The sequence below is a fragment of the Lynx rufus genome, unplaced genomic scaffold, assembly GCF_022079265.1.
Source record: "Lynx rufus isolate CCGP_SWC_20201006 ecotype Redwood Valley unplaced genomic scaffold, mLynRuf1.p SCAF_16, whole genome shotgun sequence".
NCBI classification, from domain to species: domain Eukaryota; kingdom Metazoa; phylum Chordata; class Mammalia; order Carnivora; family Felidae; genus Lynx; species Lynx rufus.
The window spans coordinates 12,901,149-12,928,752 of record NW_025814830.1 but is presented as its reverse complement, the minus strand read 5'-3'; the positions used below and the strand labels follow the sequence as shown (position 1 = coordinate 12,928,752).

Here is a 27,604-nt window from a genome sequence, read left to right as displayed (position 1 = left end):
TAGTTCGTCACTGAGTTTAGGGGTAGTTTGCTAGGCAGCATTATTATCATAACAATAGCTAAATTATACATATGATAAGAAGCAAGCCATTTGATGCTGAGATAATGAACCTGGAAAAGGTCGACAGGAAAACTGGAAAGCAGCAGAAAAGCGCCAAGAACTTCCAGGGAAAAAAAGACAGCAAAGGAGACTAAGGAGTGGCCAAGGAGGGCAGGGAGGACTGCTTAAAACCAAATACAAAAAAAATTTATACAGATTTTTTTTCCAAGCAGTTACCAACCATGACAAACGCTACACCGAAGTCAACTCAAATAAGACAAGAACCACTACACATCACAAACACCTCACCATCGACCTTCTCCGAGAACCACACAAACACCCTACAGTCACACACAACCACAACACCACAATCATATATCCCATCACAATTACTCCATTACACTCACACGCAACCACGCCCCCTTACTCTCACACACATCACCACACACACACACACACACACACACGCACACTGACTCCCACCACAGTTTCTTCTTCCAATAACTCCAACCACCCGACAGGCGCGTACTTCCCAACCCCGGGCACTTTGCACCGCTGCCACTCCAGACGCGCAGGGCCTCCTCAGAGGCCCCGCCCCGTGAGCAACGCAACTGAGCAGCCCAGACACCTCAAACCCCTCCCCCATGCCCCGCCGCGGGGACGCGGTAGCGTCACCTGCTGGAAACGCCCGAATGCGCATCCACAGCGCAGTATGTGGGAGGCTGGGTGAGAGCGGCCCACAAGAAAGGTCCAGGCCAGGGGCCGGCAAGGCTGAACCATCCCTTCGCGCCCGCCTCCCAACGGACGTTTCTGAGCACAACAACACCTCCCAGAAGGCTTCGCGGCCCGATTCAACTTCCGGCCAGAACGCAGTCTGAGTTTCCTGTGTGAGGGAGGGGCGCGGGCCAGGTGCGCGCTCGAGGGCCGGCTGGAGCCTGCCAAGCTACAGTGCCTCTCAACCCTGAGACTCGGCTAGACGCCGAGAATTGCAGTTACAGTCGTTTCGGGAGGGGCCAGGCACGGCGCCGAGAGGAATTGGCTGTGGGTCCAGCTTTGGACCACATTTCCCAGAGGGCCGGGTGGCCGGTCGCTCTTCCCGCAGGAACTCGAACGTTTCGTCACGTCTGGCGGGACCGTTAGATCCATGAGGTGAGGGTCCGTGGGTCCCGGGGGAACAGGCTCGGCTATGCAGGTTGCAACCCCGGGAGACCCGAAAGGCCTAAGTTGAGGAGACCGGAGGCAGGTACGGAATTGGGTCCTTCTGTCTGTGCGAGCGGAGCTGCATGAAAAGGGGAGGTTGTGGGATCGTCTGTGAGATTGTGACACTGAGACCTGTGTGCAGATATCAGTTGTCTATCATTGTGGGGTTGCTGCTGCGTGTGTCCCTATGGTGATGTATGACTGTGACCCTGCGACTGTACGAGAGTAACTGTTACGTGTTCAGTGATGGGAATGATTATAACTGTGTTACCCTGTGTGGCTCTGTGTGTGCGGCTGTGGGCTGCGTATCCCATTGATTTAAGTATGACCATGCCCAGTGTGTGGCGGCAGTGTGTCTGGTTATGGGGCTCCTTCCATGTGTAAGATTGTAACTCCAGAACTCTGTCCCCGGGGAACCTCTGTGAAGTTTAGTCAGATTATAGTCCCTTGACAGCAGTGACCTCAGCTTTTTCCTGACACACCGGGGTTGGGCAGGATGCCTTATTCTCCTCTGATCTCCATTCCCTGTGTGTTGGGTGCTGGGGCTGGGGCTTGGGCTGACCTCTGACCAGACTAGTTTGGGAAACAAGGAAAACCTGGTGTTTTACAATTTTTCCTCTCTCAGTTCTACCCTTATCCACGTGCAGAAGAGAAGGAAAGAATGCAAAATGAACTTCTGCAAGCAATGTCCAAGGTGTGTTGAGGTTTTCTCTTTGCTTTCTTTCTTTTGAAAGTTAAATGTTTAATAAAGTTATGCCATTTGATTATAAATCGCTGTAATTTCCCTATTAGAGGAAAAGATAGTCCAGCCTGGTATTAAAGCCCAACAGCACCAAATACTTAATGTTCACTTATTTGGAAAATGGCTCTACTTGTGTTTGTTGTTTTCTTCTTTATAAATTCAATATTATGATTTTAAAATAAAAGCATGATTACTGTAGAGATTTTGAAAACAACAGAATTACCAAGAAAAAATAAAATGTAATCACTCAAATAACTAGTTAATATTTTGATGAATTTTTATTATTTTTACAAAATCAAATTATACTTCATTTACCATATTATGTCCTACATTTTCACTAAAAAGTGTCATTCTCCTGTGTTGTCAGATTGTCTTTGTGAATACTATTTTTCAAAGATATTTATTTCTTTGTATGAATGAGTTCTGGTCCTTTTTTTTCGGATCAGTTATGTCAGACTTTGAAATCTTTGAATATTTACACATACACACACAGATTTGAAATTGGACTCCCATGATTAATAATGAGATGAAACACTGTTTCATATGTTTATTGGTTATTAGGGTTTCTTCTTTTGTAACCTGCCTGATTAAAATCTTTTACCTATTTTTGCTCTTGGATTATCTCTTGTTGATTCATAGGAGTTCTTCATATAATGTGGATATGGGTCCTTCATTGATTATATTTTACTACTATTTAGATTGTTTTAACACTTCCTTTAAGGTGGTTTTATGAAAAGAAGTCCTAACTTTAACATAGTCAATTTTAACAATTTTTTTCTTTATGGTTGGTGCTTTTTGTATTTTAAGAAATCCTTTCTTGTCCCAAGGTTATGCAAATATTCTTTTATATTTATGCTTAAAGTTATAAGCTTTGCGTTTCTGGGGTGCCTGGCTGGCTTAGACAGTGGGATGTGTGGCTCTCGATCTTGGGGCTGTGAGTTGGGTGTAAAATCTTTAAAAAAAGGTTTTGCCTCTCCTATTTATACATTTAATGCACCTCTGGCTTTTGTATATGGCATAAAGTGGAGCCTGTGGTTCTTTTCCCCCTTATGAATTCTTCTCTAGCTCTCTCAGTACCATATATTAGTCCATTATGTTCTCATTTCAGATATATCCAAATATATATAAATATCCAGTGTTCTTATGTACATGGGACATACACTGTTTGTCCTCCTTGTTCTTTTGCTCTATCACAATATCACAGCCTTAATTATTCTAGCTTTTCTCTCCTTTGAAGGTATTTTGGCTTTTCTTCCTCTGGCTGTTTTTAAGACTTTCTCCCAGTTTTTGGTTTTCTGTAATTTTAGTATAATGTGTCTAAATGTGCCTTTTAAAACTTGTATCTGCTTGGAATTTGTAGCATTTTTTGAATTTGTGAATAGGTGATTTTTATTAGTTTATTAAGAAAATTCTCAGCCACCTCCAAAGATTGCCCCTGCCTTATTATCTCTTTCTTCTCCCTTCTCAGGCTCTAATTAAACTTAGGTTGAAATTTTTTATTATTACCTTTTTTTTGTCTCTTAATCTCTTTCTGGTTTTGAGAGTTGTTACATATAGTTCAAATCAAAGCACTGTTAAGCAAAAAAACCTTGCCTGGTCTCAGGAGGGGTGGAGGGCATGTCAGATAGCTAGAGTTTTAGGATCCTTTCCCCAGCTGGTAGTAAAAATATGTTTATTCTGTTGTATTTTAACACTTCTAATCTTGGGGAACTCTATAAATCATAAGGCTATCCATTCACCTTATGATTCTCTTATGTGAAAATTAGGATGTACTGAAGTAGAGAACTCAGTATGTAGAGTTTTCTTGAAGTACAAATTTGGAACTAGGTAGGTCTACTCTCAATTTTTTAAATATGTGTGTTTGGTACAGAGGCAAAGGAAATCAGGTTAAGAATCCATTGCCCCAAATCTATTCAGTTTAAGACCTTTCTTTTCTTTTTTTTTTTTCCAACGTTTATTTATTTTTGGGACAGAGAGAGACAGAGCATGAACGGGGGAGGGGCAGAGAGAGAGGGAGACACAGAATCGGAAACAGGCTCCAGGCTCTGAGCCATCAGCCCAGAGCCCGACGCGGGGCTCGAACTCACGGACCGCGAGATCGTGACCTGGCTGAAGTCGGACGCTTAACCGACTGCGCCACCCAGGCGCCCCAGTTTAAGACCTTTCTATCTGAGTTTCTTTAGGAGATGGCTGAGTATTTTCAATCCATTCTCCTGTGCCAAAACCCAGAATATCAGGTTACCCTCTCCCATCAGCCTCTAATTATGCTTGCTATTTCTCTAGTGAAGATTGTTGCCCATTATTAATGGGAATAACTCTAGGGTGGTAGAATAATATAGAAAGATAATTTTTTTTTTAAGATTTTATTTTTAAGTAATTTCTACACCCAATGTGGGGCTTGAACCTACAACCCCCAGATCAATAGTTGCATGCTGTACTGACTAAGCCAGACAGGCACCCTTATTTTTTTAACCTAATGTTTAATCAGGAAATATTTGAACTATTCCTAGTAAAATCAGAAAAAAGACAAGGATATACACCATCACCAGTGTTATTTAACGTTGTTCTCTTGTTATTAACCAAAGCACTTTAACAAGAGAAAAAAGTAGGTTAAAAATTAGAAAAGAGGATATAAGATTATCACTATGCAGCTGATATGAATGTGTACCTGGAAAACCAAATCAGTTTATAACCATAACTTTGAAATAAGCAGGACTCCGTAGGAAGTAAGCAAAATAATTCTTTTTTCATAATTTCTACTCTCAACTGTCTCTGTGTGCTAATTTTTGTTGTTGTTGCCCTGGTCAAAAACTTGTGCAGTCCCTATAATTGATTTGATCACTCCTTGGTATCCTTTACCAAGTTGTTTTTAGTGACAAGGTCAGTCTCACTTTGCTAATTACAATTTCCAGTTGAATGTAATAATATGTAAGTTTCATTTAAAGCCTTTTCTTTGAGTTCAGCCTTGCTGTAAGCTAGAAGCTTGCAGTGTGAAAAAGGGCATACGCTAAACTTCTTCGTTTCTTTAACCTAAATTTCTTTTCTCCCACCCAGTAGGCAGTTTCTGGCTCGCATGAGGTTGCAATGGGTAGGGAAGAGGAGGTAAGGAGAAAAGTCTTACTTGAGTGGTGCTATTGTTTTGATCTTGGTGTCTCTTCCTTTCATGGATGTTTAGCACTGACTCATTTTCTATGGGGTACTTTTGTGGGATTTTGGGAGAAATTCCTGCTGGAAATCTCTAATTGTACTTCCCTGTGATGTGGGCAACACATCTCCTTGAAATGGCTGCTTAATAATACCTGTCTTATACTTGGGCAGTCTGTGATCTACTGCTTTGTTGGGAGACACATTGTCCCTCCATTGGGTCTACATCTGGTCCAAAACAGTCTTTGCCCTCTAAACTCTAGAAAACACAACAAAAATTCTTCTAAACAGTCTCATCATTCCATTTTGGATCCTGGAGTCTAAAGGACCCCCCCTTGGTTGGTCTAAGATGAAGGAGAAATAACCTAAATTCTCCTATGGGATGGAAATGTGTATCATTTTCCAATAACTGCCAGTTTTTGGACACCAACTGAGTGTCCTACAATTTAATTGAATTCTGACACTAATTACCCAGAGTTAACACAGAACCCCACATGTTTAGAGGCTCAGTCTTACAAGACTGCCCTATTTCAGATAGCAGCTCCAAGTCTTGGGTATCCCCAAGGCACTGCACTTCTGCCCAGCAGACCACAAATTGAGACATTCCCATGATCCTCACTCAGGTACAGTAATTGATTAGAATGATTCATAGAAGTCAGCAAAGTATTATATTTATGACCACAGTTTTATTATAAAGAATATAGTCTAGTAGGAGGCATCACAATCCCAGACTTCAAGCTGTATTACAAAGCTGTAATCCTCAAGACAGTATGGTACTGGCACAAAACAGACACTCAGATCAATGGAACAGAATAGAGAACCCAGAAATGGACCCACAAACGTATGGCCAACTAATCTTTGACAAAGCAGGAAAGAATATCCAATGGAATAAAGACCGTCTCTTCAGCAAATGGTGCTGGGAAAACTGGACAGCGACATGCAGAAAAATGAACCTGGACCATTTTCTTACACCATACACAAAAGTAAACTCAAAATAGGTGAAAGACCTAAACGTAAGACAGGAAGCCATCAACATCCTCGAGGAGAAAGCAGGCAAAAACCTCTTTGACCTTGGCCACAGCAACTTCTTACTCAACATGTCTCCGGAGGCAAGGGAAACAAAAGCAAAAATGAACTATTGGGACCTCATCAAAATAAAAACCTTCTTCACAGCGAAGGAAACAATCAGCAAAACTAAAAGGCAACTGACAGAATGGGAGAAGATATTTGCAAACGACATATCAGATAAAAGGTTAACATCCAATATCTGTAGAGAGCTTATCAAACTTAACACCCAAAAAACAAATAATCCAGTGAAGAAATGGGCACAAGACATGAATAGACACTTCTCCAAAGAAGACATCCAGATGGCCAACTGACACATGAAAAAATGCTCAACATCACTCATCACCCAGGAAATACAAATCAAAACCACAATGAGATACCACCTCACACCTGTCAGAATGGCTCACATTAACAACTCAGGCAAAAACAGATGTTGGCAAGGATGCAGAGAAAGAGGATCTCTTTTGCACTGCTGGTGGGAATGCAAGCTGGTGCAGCCACTCTGGAAAACAGTATGGAGGTTCCTCAAAAAATTAAAAATAGAACTACCCTATGACCCAGCGATTGCACTGCTAGGTATTTATCCAAGGGATACAGGTATGCTGTTTCGAAGGGGCACCCAATGTTTATAGCAGCACTATCAGCAATAGCCAAAGTATGGAAAGAGCCCAAATGTCCATCGATGGATGAATGGATAAAGATGTGGTGTATGTATATATATGTGTCTGTGTGTGTGTGTATATGTATATATATAGCGTGTATATAGCGTGTATATATATCTAGTGTGTATATATATATCTAGTGTGTGTGTATGTATATATATATATAGTGTGTATATATACATATATACATATATATATATATATATATATACATACATACACACAATGGAGTATTACTCGGCAATCAAAAAGAATGAAATCCAGGGGCGCCTGGGTGGCTCATTTGGTTGAGCATCTGGCATCGGCTCGGGTCACGATCTCACGGTTTGTGGGTTTGAGCCCCACATTGAACTCTGCTGAACGCTTGCTCAGAGCCTGGAGCCTGCTTCAGATTCTGTGTCTCATTCTCTCTCTGCCCCTCCCCCACTCATGCTCTGTCTCTCTCTGTCTCTACAAATAAATAAATGTAAAAAAAAACAGAATGAAATCTTGCCTCTTGCAACTACATGGATGGAACTAGAGGGTATTATGCTAAGCGAAACTAGTCAGAGAAGGACAAATATCATGACTTCACTCATATGAGGACTTTAAGATACAAAACAGATGAACATAAGGGAAGGGAAGCAAAAATAATATAAAAACAGGAAAGGGGACAAAATCTAAAAGACTCTTAAATATAGAGAACAAACAGGGTTGCTGGAGGGGTTGTGGGTGGGGGAATGAGCTAAATGGGTAAGGGGCATTAAAGAATCTACCCTGAAATCATTGTTGCAATATATGCTAACTAACTTGGATGTAAATTATAAAAAATAAATAAATTATAGAAAAAGATTTAAAAAATAAAGAAAAACTGTGATACAACTCTTTTGCAGGACCAGGAAACGAGGAATGTGATATGGGAAAGTCAATCCACAATTACCTCAAGAAAGTCCCCAGAAAACATCTATTAAAAATAGGAACGCAGGAATATTAATTAGAAATATAGAAAAAACCAAGAGAAACAAAAAAAATTGACGGTCCCACCTGAGGGGAGTGAGATTGCGTACTGGGACAAAGCCCTGCCATTTTTCACTGAGTCTTAAAATTTCTTGAATTTTGGGGTGCCTGGGTGGGTCAGGTTGTGTCCAACTTCAGCTCAGGTCATGATCTCACAGTTCGTGGGTTTGAGCCCCACATCGTGTTCTCTGCTGTCAGCACAGAGCCCATTTGAACCCTCTGTCCTCCCTCTCTCTCTGCCTCTCCCCTGCTCACACTCTCTCAAAAATTGTAATAAACATTAAAAAAATTCTTGAATTTTTAAAACGCAAAATTGGTTAAATGTTAATTTAAAATATCACTATCTTAGGGCACCTGGGTGGCTCAGTCAGTTAAATGTCCAACTTCAGCTCAGGTCAGGATCTCACGGTTTATGAGTTTGAGCCCCAAGTTGGGCTCTTTGCTGTCAGCATGAAGCCTGCTTCAGATCCTCTGTCTCCCTCTCTTTCTGCCCCTCCCCTGCTTGCTCTCTCTCAAAAATACATAAACATAGTAAAAATTGATAAGGTATCACTATCTTAGAGAAGAGTATAACTTAAACTTCTTGAAAATTATAGTTCTCTTATGACTGTTAAATGACTGCCTATTGGGGTGCCTGGATGGCTCAGTCAGTTGAGTGTCTGACTCTTGGTTTCAGCTCAGGTCATGATCTTGCGGTTCGTGGTACCTAGCACCAAGTTGGGTTCTGTGCTAGCAGACCAGAGCCTGTTTGGGATTCTTTCTCCCCCCACACCACTGCATGCACGTGCTCTCTCTCAAAATAAATATTAAAAAAAAATTATTCCCTACTAACATATATTCTTTAATTTTTATAATTTTACTAGTGGCAAAATTTATGGCAATATTAATATTACTGAAAAACCTTTCATTTCAGCCATTTGGTTAAGCAAAATCCTTAAGATCCTCTCCAGATATGGCCCTCCCTCCCATACCTTGCCCTATGCCTCTCTACCATTTTGCTGTTTCTGAATTGTATTCTTTTTTAGTTTACATCCAAGTTAGCATATAGCGCAACGATGATTTCAGGAGTAGATTCTTTATTGCCCCTTACCCATTTAGCCTGTCCCCCCTCCCACAATCCCTCCAGTAACCCTCTGTTTGTTCTCCATATTTAAGAGTCTCTTATGTTTTGTTCCCCTTCCTGTTTTTGTATTATTTTTGCTTCCCTTCCCTTTTGTTCCTCTGTGTCTTTAAGTCCTCATATGAGTGAAGTCCTGATATTTGTCTTTCTCTGACTAATTTTGCTTAGCATAATACCCTCTAGTTCCATCCACGTAGTTGCAAATGGCAAGATTTCATTCTTTTTGATTGCCGAGTAATACTCCATTGTGTGTGTGTATACACACACACACACATACACACACACACAGACACATATATATACATACACCACATCTTTATCCATTCATCCATCGATGGACATTTGGGCTCTTTCCATACTTTGGCTATTGCTGATAGTGCTGCTATAAACATTGGGTGCCCCTTCGAAACAGCATACCTGTATCCCTTGGATAAATACCTAGCAGTGCAATCGCTGGGTCATAGGGTAGTTCTATTTTTAATTTTTTGAGGAACCTCCATACTGTTTTCCAGAGTGGCTGCACCAGCTTGCATTCCCACCAGCAGTGCAAAAGAGATCCTCTTTCTCTGCATCCTTGCCAACATCTGTTTTTGCCTGAGTTGTTAATGTGAGCCATTCTGACAGGTGTGAGGTGGTATCTCATTGTGGTTTTGATTTGTATTTCCTGGGTGATGAGTGATGTTGAGCATTTTTTCATGTGTCAGTTGGCCATCTGGATGTCTTCTTTGGAGAAGTGTCTATTCATGTCTTGTGCCCATTTCTTCACTGGATTATTTGTTTTTTGGGTGTTAAGTTTGATAAGCTCTCTACAGATATTGGATGTTAACCTTTTATCTGATATGTCGTTTGCAAATATCTTCTCCCATTCTGTCAGTTGCCTTTTAGTTTTGCTGATTGTTTCCTTCGCTGTGAAGAAGGTTTTTATTTTGATGAGGTCCCAATAGTTCATTTTTGCTTTTGTTTCCCTTGCCTCCGGAGACATGTTGAGTAAGAAGTTGCTGTGGCCAAGGTCAAAGAGGTTTTTGCCTGCTTTCTCCTCGAGGATGTTGATGGCTTCCTGTCTTACGTTTAGGTCTTTCACCTATTTTGAGTTTACTTTTGTGTATGGTGTAAGAAAATGGTCCAGGTTCATTTTTCTGCATGTCGCTGTCCAGTTTTCCCAGCACCATTTGCTGAAGAGACGGTCTTTATTCCATTGGATATTCTTTCCTGCTTTGTCAAAGATTAGTTGGCCATATGTTTGTGGGTCCATTTCTGGGTTCTCTATTCTGTTCCATTGATCTGAGTGTTTTTGTGCCACACATTTTTTCTTTAAATCATTGATATTCATGTTATTAGCACCTCACAGATATTATTAATCTGAGCCAAGTAGTATACTAGAGGCTAGATTCTTTTTAGTACAACTTTTACAGTTTTCTTAGGGTAAACTGCTTTGTTTCTTTGTCTCATTCCATATGTGTGTTGCTATTTTTCCCCCAAATCTACCAACATTGCTTTCAGTTGCCTATCAAAAATATTTTCCATGTGATCAAACATTAGTTCTTTAGTTTTCTTTGGAGACATGTTTCCCATAGTCCTCTATCCTCCTGTTCCTAGATGTTGCTCTCTAGTTCTGCTGCCAGATATTGTCCTATGACTTGCCTTTCACAGTTATACTTGGGACTTTGTCATGTATTTTCACGTTCTGTAATTTCTGAATATAGTATTTTTCTTTTTCTTAATTTACTCTGCAGTTCTGATGGAGCACATAGGCCAGGAGCTTCTTTTAAAAAGCTGCATAGGAGAGGGGCATCTGGGTAGCTCAGTTGGTTAAGTGTCTGAGTGTTGATTTCAGCTCAGGTCATGATCTCATGGTTTGTGAGATCGAGCTCTGCATCAGGCCCTGTGATGACAGCATGGAGCCTGCTTGGGATTCTTTCTGTCTCCTCTTTCTGTCCCCCCTCCCCCCCACCATTCTCTCTCAAAAATAAATAAATAAACATTTTTAAAGTTCTAAAATGAAAAGCTACATAGGAGATAATTTTGTCTTTTCCTGCCAATCTATAATTGTGTTGACTTAATCTTCACACTAGCTTGGTTTTTAATCTTGCTTGGTATATAATCTTCACTTTAGCTTTGACTGGGTATAGAATTCAAGGCCAGAATTCATTTTCCTTTGTAATATTAAAGGAGTCACTTTTTTTCTTACTTCAAGTGGTGCTTTTTAAAAGTCCACTCTGGGGCACCTGAGTGGCTCAGTCAGTTAAGTGTCCGACTTCGGCTCAGGTCACAATCTCATGGCTCGTGAGTTCGAGCCCCGCGTCGGGCTCTGTGCTGACAGCTTGGAGCCTGGAGCCCACTTTGGATTCTGTGTCTCCCTCTGTCTGCCCTTCTGCTGCTTGTACTCTGCCTCTTGCATTGTCTCAAAAATAAATTAACATTAAAAATTTTTTTTTAAAGTCCACTGTGATTTTGATTCCTGAAAATTTTTTTTATAATCCATATTTTCTTCCTGGAAGTTTTGGAAAATTCTGGTTTTTTTCTTCCTGGAAATTTTAGAAAGTTCTTTTTTTCCCTGATTCTGAAACTTTAAAGTGTTTTAAAGTTCATCACATAGTTCCTTCTTTGAGGTCTTAAAAGGAAAATATGGGAAGAAAAGGAATTCACATTTACGTACATTTCACTATAGCCAGGCATCAAGCATTGAGCTGTATTTTTGCTATTTCATGTCATTGGAAAATTTTACTTGTACGTTCCTAGATATATCCCTCTGTATACAAGACATATGTTTTCTACTGATCTAATAGAGTTCTGGCCCCTTCAATTTGATTAACAATCTCTGTTCCTTTTTGTAGAGCCCTCTACCACCATCTCTACTACCATCTTTTTCTTATCTTCTTCTGTGAAAGCGTGTTTGTTGTTTCAGGGATCAATGATGTTCAGGGATGTTTCTATAAACTTCTCTCAGGAGGAATGGGAATGCCTGGACTCTGGTCAGATGAATTTATACAAAGAAGTGATGTTGGAGAATTTCAGCAACCTGGTTTCAGTGGGTAAGGATAACTATCCCCCAAAATTCAGAGTCTGCCCTCAGGAATGTCTCCTTTCTCCATTGTGAATTATTTGTTTCAAGTAGCCAGCTAAGTTTCTGCTCCCTGTTCCTTAAGGAATGGTTTGAGTTGGAATGGAATAGAAGAATTGGAAATGAGCAGCTCCAGTGGGCTGAAGCTTCACCTTCATCTTTCTTCGGTCCTTCCTACAGTGGCATCTCTTTCTTCTCACCAAGGGACTGGATCTGATTTCTGGGACACCCACAGCATAACCATGTCCCATGTCTTTTCTTGTGATCAGGACTTTCCAATTCTAAGCCAGCTGTGATTTCCTTATTGGAACAAGGAAAAGAGCCCTGGATGGTTGAAAGAGAGCTGACGAGAGGCCTTTGTTCAGGTGAATGAGATGTAGGGTAATGATTTTATCCATGTTTTAATTGGGTTGTTTGCCTTTTTATTATTGAGTTTTCTGTTAATTATATATTCTAAATACAGGTCTCTTAACAGTATATGATTTGTGACTATTTTCCCCCATTTAGTGAGTTTGTTTTCACCCTCTTGATTTTGTCCTTTGAAGCACAAAAGTTTTTAATTTTGACAAAATGCAGTTTATTTATTATTATTTTTTTTTTTTGGTTGCATATGGTCTTGGTGTGAACTCCTTTAAGAGCCTTCACAGTTAAGTTTATTAATACCTTCTGGAAATAGGAAAGTATTTAAAACTTATTTTTTTGTCAGGTAAACGTTTTTATGTCAATTATATCTCAAAAAATGTTATAGGAAAAAATAACAAAAAAGTTATAGATACAACTTTAGTTTTACAATTTAGCCACAAGATACATTATTTTTAATTTTTTTTTTTCAACGTTTATTTATTTTTGGGACAGAGAGAGACAGAGCATGAATGGGGGAGGGGCAGAGAGAGAGGGAGACACAGAATCGGAAACAGGCTCCAGGCTCTGAGCCATCAGCCCAGAGCCTGACGCTGGGCTCGAACTCCCGGACCGCGAGGTCGTGACCTGGCTGAAGTCGGACGCCCAACCGACTGCGCCACCCAGGCGCCCCAGGATACATTAATGAAGAACTAAAGAACTCACAAATCGAGGTTTTTTTTTAATTTTTTAAAGTTTATTTATTTATTTTGAGAGAAAGGTAGTGAGCAGGGGAGAGGCAGAGAAAGAGGGAGAGAGAGAAAATCCTAAGCAGGCTCTGCACCGTCAGCACAGTCTGATGTAGGACTTGATCTTACAAAGTGTAAGATCATGAACTGAAACCAAGAGTCGAACGTTTAACTGACTGAGCCACCCAGCCACCCCCCCCCCAAGATTTTTTTTCCTTTCTAGGAGGCACAAGATATTACAAACAGACTCAAAGGGAAGATAACAATCCAGATCTTCTGTCATCTCAACAGAGAATGAAGGGATCCCCAGATAACTGAAACAGATGTCCATTATCCATATAGATACCACCATAATATCAGATTCCTAATCACTATAATGTACCAGCTTTACACAAACCAGAACCAAACTGGATTTGGCCCCAAAACAAGCCCAGGACACACTAAGGAGGGTGTAGTGGAGAGAAAGTGAATGGAAATAGAATTTTATTGCTGCTTGGGATTTACTGAGACAGCCAAGAAAGGAAGACTGCTGGGACTTAAATAGCCTATGAGGAATACTTCTCAAGTCACATGCTTTATTGCATCCTGCGGTTAAGTCCATTTGGACATCTCAGTGGAATCTTCAAAATTTTAAGAGAATAACATTTTCTTTTTTATTTTTATGTTTATTTATTTATTTTGAGAGAGAACACACACCTGCATGAGCAGAGAAAGGGCAGAAAGAGAGAGAATGAACCCAAGCAGGCTCTACACTGTCAGCATGGAGCCTGACCCAAGGTTCAACTCCACAGACTGTGAGATCATGATCTGAGCCAATACCAAGAGTCAGACTCTCAACTGAGAACCACCCACGTGCCCCCAGAGTATAACATTTTCAAAACTTTTCAAAAATACAACTTTTCAGGGCACCTAGGTGACTCAGTCGGTTAAGTATCTGACTTGGTATTGGCTCAGGTCATGATCTCACAGTTGTCAGATTGAGTTCCACATTGGGCTCCAGGCTGAGTGTGGAACCTGCTTGGGATTCTCTCTCTCCCTCTGCCTCTGCCCTTACCCTGCTTGCACATGTGTGTATGCGCTCTCTCCCTCTCCCCGTCTCTCTCTCAAATAAATAAACTGAAAAAAAAATTATAACTTTTCAGAAGTTTAATATGACTCTTTCATAAATATATGATAAACACATTTGAAGGATTTATTTAGTTCATTATTTGGGAGAAATGGAGTTCATATTGTCATGGAAAGAAAGAATGCAGGAATAACATCACTAACTGGGATATAAAAACTAGTTATTGTCCTACAGGATAATAAATCTGTAACCTTCAGGCTGTCTTTTAACCAGACACATCATTTGCAATCTGTTGTTCCTAGCAATTTTTTGTTTTTTGTTCAGTTACTTTCTAAATTTTTAAAACACGCTGTATTGCTATTGTGAGCGTGTACAATTTTCTAATTAGTATTGTTGATGCAGAGAAATACTATTAGTTTTTCTTTAACATGTGAAAATGAATTTAATTTTATTAGTTATCAGGGAAATGCAAATTAAAACTGCAGTAGGATACCATTATGACACCTGCAACATGGACAAACATTTAAGTCTGAAGATGAATAGATGAGAATGTGGAGCAGTATGCAGCCTCAAGCTGCTTGTAGGATATAAAATTTTCAACTGCTTTTCCCCCCCTTTCTTCTTAAATTTTATTGTGATAAGATCACTTAACATGAGATCTACCATCTTAACAGATTTTTAAGTGTATAGTATAGTATTGTTAACTATAGGCACAGCATTATATAGTAGATCTCTAGAACTTATTTGCCTTGCATCGTTAAAACTTTATACTTGATTAACAACTGCTCATTTCCCTCTCAGCCCAGCCCCTGGCAACCACCATTCTACTCTTTGCTTCTATGAGTTTTGCTCTTTTTAGATACCTCATATAAGTCAAATAATGCAGTATTTGTCCTGTGACTGCCTTATTTCATGTAGCATAGTGTCTTCAGGGTTCATCCATGTTGTCACATATGGCAAGATTTCCTTCTTTTTAAGGCTGAATAATATTCCATTGTACATATATGCCACATTTTCTTTATCCACTCATCTATCTATGGATTTAGGTTGTTTTCATCTTGACTATTATGAGTAGTGCTGCAATGAACACATGAGTGCTAATATCTCTTCAAGATCTTGATTTCAATTCTTTTGGATAAATACCCAGAAGTGGGTTTGATGGATCATATGATAGTTCTATTTTTAATTTTTTGAAGAACCTCCATACTGTTTTCCATAGTGGCTACACCATTTTGCATTCCCACCAGTAGTGTACAAGAGTTCCAATTTCTTAGCATCCTCACCAACAGTTACTTGCCTCCCCCCCTTTTTTTTAATGACAGCTGTCCTAACCATAATAGGTAATGTTTCATCATGGTTTTGATTTATGTTTCTGTAATAATTAGCGATATTGAGCATCTTTCATTTACTTCTTGGCTATTTGTATGGTTTCTTTGGAGAAACTTCTATTCACGTTCTTACTTATTTACTTACTTAATTTTTAAAGTTTATTTATCTTGAGAGAGAGAAAGTGAGCAAGTCAGGGGTGGGCAGAGAGGGAGATAGGGAATCTCAGGCAGGCTCTGCACTGTCAGAGCATAGCCAAATGAGCGGCTCGAACTCATGAACCATGAGATCATGACTTGAGCTGAAGTTGGATACTTAGCCAACTGAGCCACCCAGGCACCCTACTAATTTTTTTTTCAACGTTTATTTATTTTTTTTGGGACAGAGAGAGACAGAGCATGAACGGGGGAGGGGCAGAGAGAGAGGGAGACACAGAATCGGAAACAGGCTCCAGGCTCTGAGCCATCAACCCAGAGCCCGACGCGGGGCTCGAACTCACGGACCGTGAGATCGTGACCTGGCTGAAGTCGGACGCTTAACCGACTGCGCCACCCAGGCGCCCCCCCTACTAATTTTTTAAATTAGGTTATTAGGTTTTATTCCTACCTATTTTAGACATTAACCCCTTATCATATATATGGTTGGCAAATGTTTTCTCCCATTCCATAGATTGTCTTTTCATTCTGTTGATTCTTTGCTATGTGTAAGATTTTAAATTTGATGTAGTCCTAGTCCTGTATGTCTATTTTTGCTTTTGTTACCTGTGCTTTTGATGCCATATTCGGAAATCATCACTAAGACTGGTGTCATGAAACTTTTCCCCTATGTGTTCTTGTAGAAGTTTTACAATGTCAGGTCTTATATTTAAGTCTTTAATACATTTTGAGTTGATTTTTCTGTATGATATAAGGTAAGAGTCCAATTTCTTTTTTTTTGCATGTGGATGTTCCATTTTCCCATCATCATTCTTTTTAAGTTTATTTTGAAAGAGACAGAGTATAAGTGGGAGAGAGGCAGAGAGAGAGGGAGACAGAGAATCCCAAGCAGGCTCCACACTGTCAGCACAGAGCTGGACATGGGGCTCGAACTCACGAAACCTTGAGATCATGACCTGAGCCAAAACCAAGAGTCATATGCTTAACTGACTGAGCCAGCAGATGCTTCTCCCATCATCATTTGTTAAGACTTACCCTTCTCTGTTATGTAGTCTTGCACGTTTGTTATATATTAATTGTGTATACGTGAATTTATTCTGTTCTGTTGGCTATATGAATGTCTTTGTGCCGGTACCATACTGTTTTAACTGCTGCAGCTTTATAATGTATTTTGGAATCAGGAAATGTGTTGCCTCCAGCTTTGTTGTACTGTCTAAAGATTATTTTGGCTCATTGAATTGTTTTTTTCTATTACTATAGAAAATGCCATTGGGATTTTTACAGGGATTGCATTGAATCTGTAGATAATTTGGGGAGTATGGACATTTTTACAGTATTTTCCCAATCCATGAACACAGAATATCTTAACATTTATCTTGTGTATCTTTAATTTCTTCCATCAGTGTTTCACAGTTTTCAGTGTACAAGTCTCTCACCTCCATAGTTAAGTGTGTTCCTAAATATATTAGTCCTTTTAATCTTAGTATTGTTTTTCTAATTTCCTTTTCAGAATATTGTTAGTGTAAAGAAACACAGCTCATTTTTCCTGCAACTCATTTCCTGCAACTGCAAACTGAAAACCTAATTTGTTTATTAATTCTAACAGTTTTTATGTGGAGTCTTCATAGAGTTTTCTATATGCCGGATATAGAAGTGGCAAGAGTGGGCATCTTTGCCTTCATGATCTTAGAGGAAAAGCATTCAGTTTTGCATCATTGAATATAATATTAGGTGTGTACTTTTTATATATGGTCTTCATTATGTTGAGGTAATATCCTTCTAGTAGTTTGCTGAGAGTTTTTTTAATGAAAGGGTGTTGAATTTTATCAAATTAGTTTTCTGCATCTGTTGAGATGATCATTTGATTTTTATCCTTCAGTCTCAGGTATCACATTAATTGATTTTTGTATGTTGGATCATCTTTACATCCCAGGAATAAATTCCACTTGGTCATGGTGTATGATCCTTTTAATGTGCTGTTGAATTCGGTTTAGTAGTATTTTCTTGAGAATTTTTGCATCAATATTCATTAGGAATTGGCCTGTCAGTTTCTTTTTTTAATGGTTTCTATGTCTGACTTTGGCATGAGGGTAATGCTGGCTTCATAAAATGAATGTTTTTCTTTTTCCTCTTTATTTAAAAAAAATATTTTTTAATGTTTATTTTTGAGAGAGACAGAGTGCGAGCAGGGGAGGGGCAGAGAGAGAGAGGGAGACACAATCCAAAGCAGGCTCCAGGCTCTGTCAGCACAGAGCCCATTGTGAGGCTCAAATTCGCAAGCTGTGAGATCATGACCTGAGCCAAAGTTGGAGGCTTAACCAACCGAGCCATCCAGGCACCCCCATAAAATGAGTTTTGAGCCTAGTGGCTCACTTGGTTGAGCATCTGACTCTTGATTTCAGGTCAAGTCATGATCTCAGGGTCATGGGAGTGAGCCCCAGAGTGGAGCTTGCTTGGGATTCTGCCTCTCTCCCTCTGCCCCTCCACTACGTGTGTGCACACGTGCACTTTCTCTTTCTCTCAAAAACAAAAATAGTTTGGAAGTGTTCCCTGCTTTTCAGTTTTTTTGTAGGAGTTTTAGGATTGGTACCTCTCCCCCACTCCCTAGGTTGACATTATTATTATTTAAATGTTTGGTAGACTTCACCAATGAAGCCATCTGGTCCTGGGCTTTTCTTTGTTGAGAGAATTTTTTTTGAGAGAGAGAGGAAAGAGAGAGAGTGTGTGCTGCATGTACGAGCAGGGGACGGGCAGAGGCAGAGGGAGAAAGAGAATCTCAAGCAGGCTCCAGGCTCAGCATGGATCCCGACTTGGGGCTGGATCTCACCACCGTGAGACATGACCTGAGCTGGAATCAAGAGTTGGACGCTTAACTGACTGAGCCACCCAGGTGCCCTGAAAGTTTTTTTTATTGTGAGCCAGTGTTCTTACTAGTTATGGGTATATTCAGACTTGCTGTATCTTCATGATTCAGTCATGGTAGGTTATATGTATCTAGGAATTTATCCATTTTTTCCAGGTTATCCAGTTTCATGGTATATAATTATTCATAGTAGCCTCTTATGGTCCTTTTTATTTCTGTAACATTAATTATAGTGTCTCCTTTTTCATTTCTGATTTTATTTATTTGAGACTCCTCTTTTTTCTTAGTCTAAAAGTTTATCAATTTTATTTATTTATTTCAATAAACCAACTATTTCATTGGTCTTTCTTGTTTTTCTATTCTATTTCATTTATATCCACTGTAATCTTTATCATTTTCTTCCTTCTGCCAACTTTGGGTTTAGTTTGTTCCTTGAGGCATAAATTAGGTCATATATTAGTGATCTTATTTTTTAATGTAGGACTATACTCTTCCCTCTTCATTACTACTTTTTCTTCATCTTGTTTTTGTCTCTCAAGATATTTTCTAATTTCTCTATTTCTTGTTGACCTATCGCTTGTTCAGAAGTGTTGTTTAATTTCTACATATTTGTGAATTTTCCAGTTTTCATTCTGCTGTTGATTTCTAATTTCATTGACCATAGTCAGAAAAGATACTTGGTGTGATTTTAGTCTTCTTAAATTTCATCCAGGTCCACCTGCCTTTGAAGTTTTTATTTATTTTAATCTCTACACATAACATGGGACTCCAACTCATGACCCTGAGATCAAGAGTCGTACGCTCTTCCAACTGAGCCAGCCAGGTGCCCCTTTTGCCTTTGACTATTTTTTTTTAATTTTTTTTTTTACCGTTTATTTATTTTTGAGACAGAGAGAGACAGAGCATGAACGGGGAAGGGGCAGAGAGAGAGGGAGACACAGAATCGGAAGCAGGCTCCAGGCTCTGAGCCATCAGCCCAGAGCCCGAAGTGGGGCTTGAACTCACGGACTGCGAGATCGTGACCTGAGCTGAAGTTGGATGCTTAACCGACTGAGCCACCCAGGCGCCCCTGCCTTTGACTATTGACAAAGACATAATGATGTCTCAGTGTGACATAATGTGTCTCAGTATGGATTTCTTTTGGAATACTTTGACTTCCTGAGTCTGCATGTCTGTTTCCTTCCCCAGATTTGGGAAGTTTTCATCCATTACTAATTTGAGTAAGTTTTCTTGTTCTTACTCACTTCTGCCTCTAGAATTCCCATAATGTGTATATTAGACCATTCCTTGGTGTTTCATAAGAACCTTAAGCTTTCTTTACTCTTTTCTATTCTCTTTTCTTTCCGCTCCTTTGATTGGATAATTTCAAAAAAATGTGTCTTTGAGTTCACTGATTCTTCTGCTTGCTCTAGTCTGTTGTTGACTACATCTATTAAAATTTTCAGTTCAGTTTTTACATTCTTCAGCTCCAGGATTTTCTTATTATTTCTCATATTTTGTCTCATTGGAATTCTCACTTTCCTCATACATTGTTCTCCTGAGCTCATTGATCATTTTTATGATGTTTATTTAAAATTCCCTGTCAGGTAATTCCTCTACTTATATTTCATTAGGGTAATTTTCTGTTTCTTTGTTTGGATTGTGTTTCCGTTTCTTCATTTTCCTTGATTCTTTGTGTTGATATCTACATGTTAAAAAAAAATGCCACTTGTCCCATTTATTATGTATTAGCCTCATACAAGAGAAGACCTTCACCAGTCAGAGCTTCTGTCAGCCTCTCAAACTTTTATGCTAATCCAAACCACTGTCTTTATTAGCGACCCCCAGGTGTCTAGAGTATGCCAGGTCCCATCAGTGCTCTGAAACAAGCACCAATTCCTCATGTAGCATCTAAAGAAATTAGAACATTGGATGTGTGGTCCAGTTTCTTTCCCTCTCCAGAGAAAATGTGGGAGCTGGAGTGTTTTGCCTGCTAGCTTTGCTCTGGAATGGGGGGAAGGGCTATGGCAAATGTTTACATGCAGGTGTTACATGCAAAGATGGTTCAAATCCCCATCTTTGTTCTCAATGGCTCCCAGGTGTCTAGAATATGCCCGGTTCCATCAGCTCCAAGACAGAAGCCAGGCCCTAAGTAATCCCCCCAAATTTGGAACATTTGAAAACTGGGAGCTTTGTTTTTTCTCCCACTCGCTGTGTACTAAACTAGGAGAAGAGCTGTGGTGCCTCCATGCTAGTTCAAATGGCCCCTTTGTTTTCTGTAGTCCCAGGGGCCCACTGTATGCCAGGTCCCATCTGCACTCTGAGATAGGTGAGATTGAAGTCAGTACCTTGGGTAGCTCCCAGAGAAGTTAGAAAATTGTTGCATTGTCCAACTCTTCTCATCTTCAAGGAGATGGTGGGAGCTAGAGTTTTCTATCCATTCGTTCTGCACTAGGCCAGGAGGAGGAGCTATGATAAGTTTGTATACTAGTTCAAACTACCTTCTTAATTCTTGGTGGCTCTCAGACATCTTGAATCTGCCGGGTTCCATCAGCACTCCAAGACTGGTAAGATAGAAGCCAGTACCTTAGTCAAACCCCAGAAAAGTTGGAATGTTTGACACACAGTCCACCTCTTACCTTCCCCAGGGAGAAGCTGAGAGCTGAAGTTTCTCTCCCATTCACTCTGTATTGAGCAGGGAAAGGAGCTGTGGTGAGTGCCTGCATACTAGTTCAAACCAGTGCTTTTGTTCTCTGTAGTCCTCAGGAGTCTAGGGTATAACAGGTCTAATCAAGGCTCCAGAATGGGTCAGTTAGGCATCACTTAGAAAAGTTGAGTCATTGACTGCATTCCAACTTTTTTTTGTATTCAGGGAGAAGTTGGAAGCTGGAGGTTTCCTCCCAGTTTATGGCGCTATGCCAGTACGGGGATCATGGTGAGAGAGGGTTTCTCCAGTTTTCCTACTAGTTTTAATATGTCTGGCTTCACACTTGCCTAGTATGTAGGATTCTCTTAGTTTCTTGATTTCCCACGAAGGGAACTTATCTATGTATTGGTATTGAGTTGATGTGTTTATTATGGGGGTCAGGAGAATCTAGCACTTATTATTCCATCATCTTGCTGATGTTACTCAAAATACTATTAATTTTTATAAGTTGATCTTTAATGTCTGGCAGTTTTTTATTCTCTTGATTTTTCTAGTTAGATCATCATCATATTAAGGTTTTTCTAGTTAGATCATCATATTATTGGATTTATCACTCCCAATCCTCATACTTATTATTTCTTTGCTTATAATAATAGCTGGGACTGCCTTAATTGGTAACATTGGTAGTGGTAACATTTCTTTTTCCTGATCTAATGGGACCATATCTGAAGTTTCTTCAGGGGTGCCTGGGTGGCCCAGTTGGTTGAGCGTCCAACTTTGGCTCAGGTCATGATCTCGTGGTTCGTGGGTTTGAGCCCCACATTGGGCTCTGTGCTGACAACTCAGAGCCTGGAGCCTGCTTCAAGTTCTGTGTCTCCCTCTCTCTTTCATAACTTTTACCAAGTTACAGCTATTACTTTGCAGGGCTGATTTGCTCAGAGTTATCATAAATAGGTCTTGGCCACATCCTATACTTTTTCTGTATCTGTCAAAGATGATCATGGTAGTTTGTAGTCTTATTTCAACAACAGTTGTACCCTCTGTTGTATGGCCATTTTGACCTGTGAGTCCATGTTCCCAAGAGATTATCAATCACCTTGTCTAGCAGTGTGCCTGGGGTAGGGCCAAGAGGTAGACCCAGGTCTGTGTCCCTCTAGGTAGATATAAGAAGTGGGCGGAGATAAGCTCAGGATGATGAGCCCTAAGATCTAAGGGTTCACTGGTGATAACTTTTATTTGCTACTGCTCCTCTAGTTAATTCTTCTTATCAGGGTTTGATCTTTCAACATTTACAAAGCAGCAGCATCTACGGAAGAGTATGCTTTCCCTTTTGTAATCCACCAGCTCTTGGGTTTTTTTTAAGTTTTTTTTTGTTAACATTTATTCATTATTGAGAGAGAGAGAGAGAGAGAGCGCACAAGCATGGGAGGGGCAGAGAGAGGGGGAGACACAGAATCTGAAGCAGGCTTCAGGCTCTGAGCTGTCAGCGCAGAGCCCGACACGGGGCTTGAACCCACAAGCAGTGAGACCATGACCTGAGCTGAAGTTGGACTCCCAACTGACTGAGCCACCCAGGTGCCCTGCTCTGGGGGTTTTAATAGCTTAGGAGGTAGAGGAGCATATGCCTGAGAGCAGGTGATCAGCCATATTCTTCTATCCACAGGTTTTTTTCTTTGCCATTAGGTTATCCTACTTATTCAGCAACTTGAGCAGAGTTGCCATCAATTCCTGTGGTAAAGACATAGGCTGCTGTGGTCCCAAGGAAGTTCAGGGAAAGGCTAAATCAGAGTTTAGAGACTTTACTACCAGGCTACCCTCTCCTTGCCTCCTGTTACCATCTATCTAGGCAAGTAGCTCCATCCTCAAACACACACAAGTTTGTATAAGTCTTCAGTCTCCCTAAGATATTTCATAATTTGCCTCAGTTCCACAAAACCAAATTCTCTGTAATTTCTCCAAGGTCAATTGAGAAAGGAAGCCAGAATTTTGTGCACAGAATTTAGAGAGGAATTTTGGGGTTTTAAAAAATACTTTTTCATGATTATATTTTTGATTTCTAAGAACTTTGTGTGTATATATGTTAGTGTTCCTTTGTGTTCCTTTGTTTAGCATCTTATGCCTGTTTAATTCTCTTATCTCTCTGAGGTTATTCATTATATGTTTTGACCTTTTCTTCTGTTCCTTGCATTGATTGTTCCCTCACAGATACTTTGTTCTGTTTTAGGCTCCTTTTCATGTTGAAAAACATTTCTCAAATGTCTTATAAACAATGGCTTACTGCTCATTTTTAAGTATGACATACTGAAAAGATGATTGGAACTTCTGTGTAGTAGGGATTGGGTCTTGTTTACTTTAGGATGATCTGGTTGGGTTAATATACTGAGGACTGCCCACTTTTGGTAATTTGGTCTTTTCCCTTGTGCATAATTTTCCCATCAGAAGGGACTTTTACTTTCATTACTAATTGAGGGAGTTATGAGCCTATTATTGGCATTCTGAGAGTGAAATTGGGATGAAATGAACAGGATTATTTCAGTATTGTGGCTTTCACAAATTCTCTGATATCAAATGGCTTACACTTCAATTAAATTCTGACACTACCTGGAATTAACATCAGATTCCACAGGTTAAAGGGCAAGGTACCCAACAAGATTGCCCTTAGTTCAGACACCAGTTGCAACTGGAATCCCCAGGCTACCCATACTTCTGCCTGGCTGACTGTAAATTTAGAGTTTCATACAACTCCTCAGGTTTGATAATTCACTAGAACAACTCATAAATTCGTGAAAAGCACTGTACTTATGATTACCATTTTATATAAAAGAGACAGTGAACAGCCAGCTGAAAAGGTACATAGGGCAAATTCTAGGCGGTACCAAGCATAGGAAATTCTGTGCCCATGTAGTCAAGGTATGCCACCTTCCTTGTACATCATACAGTCTAGGAAGCTTCCCTTAATCCTTGCTCTGAGTTTTTATTGGGGTTTGATTATGTGGTCATGAGTGGTCAAGACTAACTAGTTTCAGTGAATCCCCAATATATCAGGCTCTATCACCTGCCTACCATTCTTGCCTATTTCATTCAGCACCTTAGACTTCCTGTAGGCTATACCCTAATGTGAATTTGCAACAGCACACCCTTTGCACAGTCTCTGACTGCACCTCCACCCATTTATACATTTCAACACATTTGTTCCTCAAGTCTTTTTTTTAATTGTTTATTTTTCAAAGAGAGAGCATGAGTGGGGGAGGGATAGAGAGAGAGGGAGACAGAGGATCCGAAGCAGGCTTGGTGCTGACAGCAGCAAGCCTGATGTGGGGCTTGAACTCATGAACCGTGAGATCATGACTTGAGCCAAAGTCGGATGCTGAACTGACTGAGCCACCGAGGTGCCCTCCTCAGTAATCTTTTTATTCAGGACGGACAACTGTCCACAAATTACAAGACATATAGTATGATGCTGTGTGTAAGGGATATATGCTTATGAGCATGTATATATGCTTAGAATCACTGTATATAATAGAGGGTGGCCCTGAACAGGGTGTATTTACAGAAGTTTCAAATGATTCTGATTCACATTAGTATTTTAAGATAGAGATTATTTATTTCCCTAATCACCCTCTTGAATTTCCTGTTGGCTCTCCTCAATGTCCATGCTTTCGTTATCAGTTTTAAAAATTGCTTAGCTGTATTTGAGAGTTGTTTAAGCATTTACTTTCCTAGATACTATTTTTACCTTAATCTTTTTTTGAAGTTTTAATCTTTTCCAAGATAGGATAAATGAACATACACATTTTTATTTTCTTTCAGATCTGGAATCCATGTGTGAGACCAAGATATTATCTCTAAAGAAGAGACATTTTAGTCAAGTAATATTTACCCATGAAGACATGCCCACTTTTATTCAGCCCACATTCCTCACTCCACATCAAAAAACTGTTAATGAAGAGAAACCCTGTGAATGTAAGATATGTGGAAAGGCCTTTAATCAGAACTCACAATTTATTCAACATCAGAGAACTCATTCTGCTGAAAAAAACTACAAATGTAAAGAGTGTGGGAAGTCCTTTAGTCGTGGCTCGCTTGTTACTCGACATCAGAGGATTCATACTGGTGAAAAACCCTATGAATGTAAGGAATGTGGCAAGGCTTTTAGTTGTAGTTCATATTTTTCTCAACATCAGAGGATTCACACTGGTGAGAAACCCTATGAATGTAAGGAATGTGGAAAAGCCTTTAATTATTGCTCAAACCTCAACGATCATCAGAGAATTCACACTGGTGAGAAACCCTATGAATGTAAAGTATGTGGAAAAGCCTTTACTAAGAGTTCACAGCTCTTTCCACATCTGAGAATTCATACTGGTGAGAAACCTTATGAATGTAAAGAATGTGGGAAAGCCTTTACTCAACACTCAAGGCTTATTCAACATCAGAGAATACATACTGGTGAGAAACCTTATGAATGTAAGGAATGTGGGAAGGCCTTTAGTAGTGCCTCAACACTTACTAACCATCACAGAATTCATGCAGGCAAGAAACTCTATGAATGTAAGGAATGTGGAAAGGCCTTTATTCAGAGCTCAGAACTTATTCAACATCAGAGAATCCATACAGATGAAAAACCTTATGAATGTAATGAATGTGGGAAGGCCTTTAATAAAGGTTCAAACCTTACTAGACATCAAAGAATTCACACTGGTGAGAAACCCTTTGACTGTAAGGAATGCGGAAAGGCCTTTGGTAGTCGTTCTGACCTTATTCGCCATGAAGGAATTCATACTGGGTGAAAGATAAGCTCTGTTCATAATCTTTATAATAAGATCTTAAAAATAGGTAATGGAAAAAAAATAAAGCAGTGTAGTAGTTTTTTGAGCTACTATAACAATATCAAGTACCTCAAAATTGGGTGACTTAAAACAACATAAATGTATTCTCTCACAGTTTTGGAGCTTTGAAATCCAAAATTAAAGTTGTTGGTAAGGTTGGTTCCTTCTGAGGACTTTGAGGAAGAATCTGTTCCATGTCCCTCTCCTGCCTTCTGATAACAACAATCTTTGACATTCCTTGTCGTGTAATGCATCACTCCAGTCTCTGCCTCCATCTTCACATTGCATTCTCTCTATGTATATCGGTCTCTGTCTTGTTTAAGAGGAGACTCATACAGGACATGAGTCCTATTGGATTAGGGCACACCCCGATGACCTTATCTTAACTGATTACGTCTGCAAAGACCTTATTTCCATGTAGGATCACATTCACAAGTGCCAGGGGTTAGGGCTTCAACATAGTTTAACCCATAACACTGTTAACATTGTTTTTCTAACATATTTGTAATTTTCTTTTATACATAACTTGTTAAATGTATTCTAAAATGTAAATTCAAGGTTTAAATTATACCTGCCTTCCCTCCAAAAAAGATTCTGTCCCAAACTACTTCTTAAATAATTCTTTCCTCCCCATTGTTTTATTCTGCTTCTTGGTTATACATTTGTGTTTATATTGGCTTCATTTTAGAGCCATCTTTTCTATTGCTCTGACCTATAGATCTGGTACTACCAATACTACACTGTAAGTCCTGTTACATAGGCTATCTTTTAATTCCTGGCAAAATTATAACTTTGTTTTTGAAGGCAGTTCTGTTCTTTTTCCCTTTGGTAACACTCATATTTTCATGTTGTAAAAAACACACAAAGGAAATAAATAGGTTATCTGTAAGCCTTCCAAACAGAAATTACTACTTTCATATTATTACAACATATCCTTCCAGGCTTTCTTAGTGTAATCTGATGTGCATGCCGTACCATAACCTGCTTCTATCATGCTACTGTTTCAGTAAGTATAAATATTTATTTATCATTATTTTTAATGGTATCACAATCTTTTCTATGGTAGATTATCATTTTGCTAAATACTACTGACATACTTAATGGTGCTCACTGAAATTTTACAGTTATAAAAATTGCCTTTTAAATACAAATTTAGTGCTATCTTATTTTGTTTTGTTTTCTTTAAAAACATTACGTTTCAGTATCAAAATAACTGATCAGTATTTCTCCTTGTAAACCATATCCCTCATTGTAACCACTGATACCAATTTGTCTTTTAATCTTCCAGACCTTTTTTTAAAAACTATATTTGTTTATAAATATGTGCACACACAACCAAATACCTAAATATTTCAATGCTTGTAGAAAAGTTAGTGCTGCTTTGTAATTTTATATGTGTGTGAATATACATACACATATACACACACGCTAATGTGTGTGTTGGATTGCTGCAAGGATTAAATGAGTTAGAAATGTAAAATGGGTGGGATTGTTACTAACATATAGTAACTATCTAGCAAATGCTATTTTAATACTAGTATCAATATCTTCACCATTATTATCATTTGTAGAAAGGATGTTAACCATGTAATACACCTTAATTGACATCAAAGAATTCATAA

General features: G+C 39.4%; 1 protein-coding gene across 6 annotated transcripts; it reads left to right on the top strand.

Moving 5' to 3' along the window:
* Positions 1–760: 760 nt before the first annotated feature.
* On the top strand, positions 761–27,148 carry ZNF829 (zinc finger protein 829). Of its 6 annotated transcripts, none has more exons than XM_047078172.1 (5): positions 761–1,188; positions 1,865–1,933; positions 11,874–12,000; positions 12,299–12,394; positions 24,964–27,148. In XM_047078172.1, the coding sequence occupies exons 2-5, from the start codon at positions 1,901–1,903 to the stop codon at positions 25,941–25,943; spliced, it is 1,236 nt and encodes a 411-aa protein (XP_046934128.1). In that variant the 5' UTR covers positions 761–1,188; positions 1,865–1,900; the 3' UTR covers positions 25,944–27,148. The 6 variants fall into 6 exon arrangements, with proteins under 6 accessions (XP_046934128.1, XP_046934129.1, XP_046934131.1 ...); XM_047078173.1 differs by having other exon boundaries at positions 761–1,282; XM_047078175.1 differs by lacking the exons at positions 11,874–12,000; positions 12,299–12,394.
* The last annotated feature ends 456 nt before the right edge of the window (positions 27,149–27,604 follow it).

Excerpts from the sequence above, each read along its gene's own strand:
- ZNF829 (XM_047078172.1), top strand. The coding sequence starts at position 1,901 with ATGCAAAATGAACTTCTGCAAGCAATGTCCAAG. Across the intron at positions 1,934-11,873 it reads TTCTGCAAGCAATGTCCAAG|GGATCAATGATGTTCAGGGA; the intron begins GTGTGTTGAGGT and ends TTGTTGTTTCAG. Across the intron at positions 12,395-24,963 it reads GACGAGAGGCCTTTGTTCAG|ATCTGGAATCCATGTGTGAG; the intron begins GTGAATGAGATG and ends ATTTTCTTTCAG.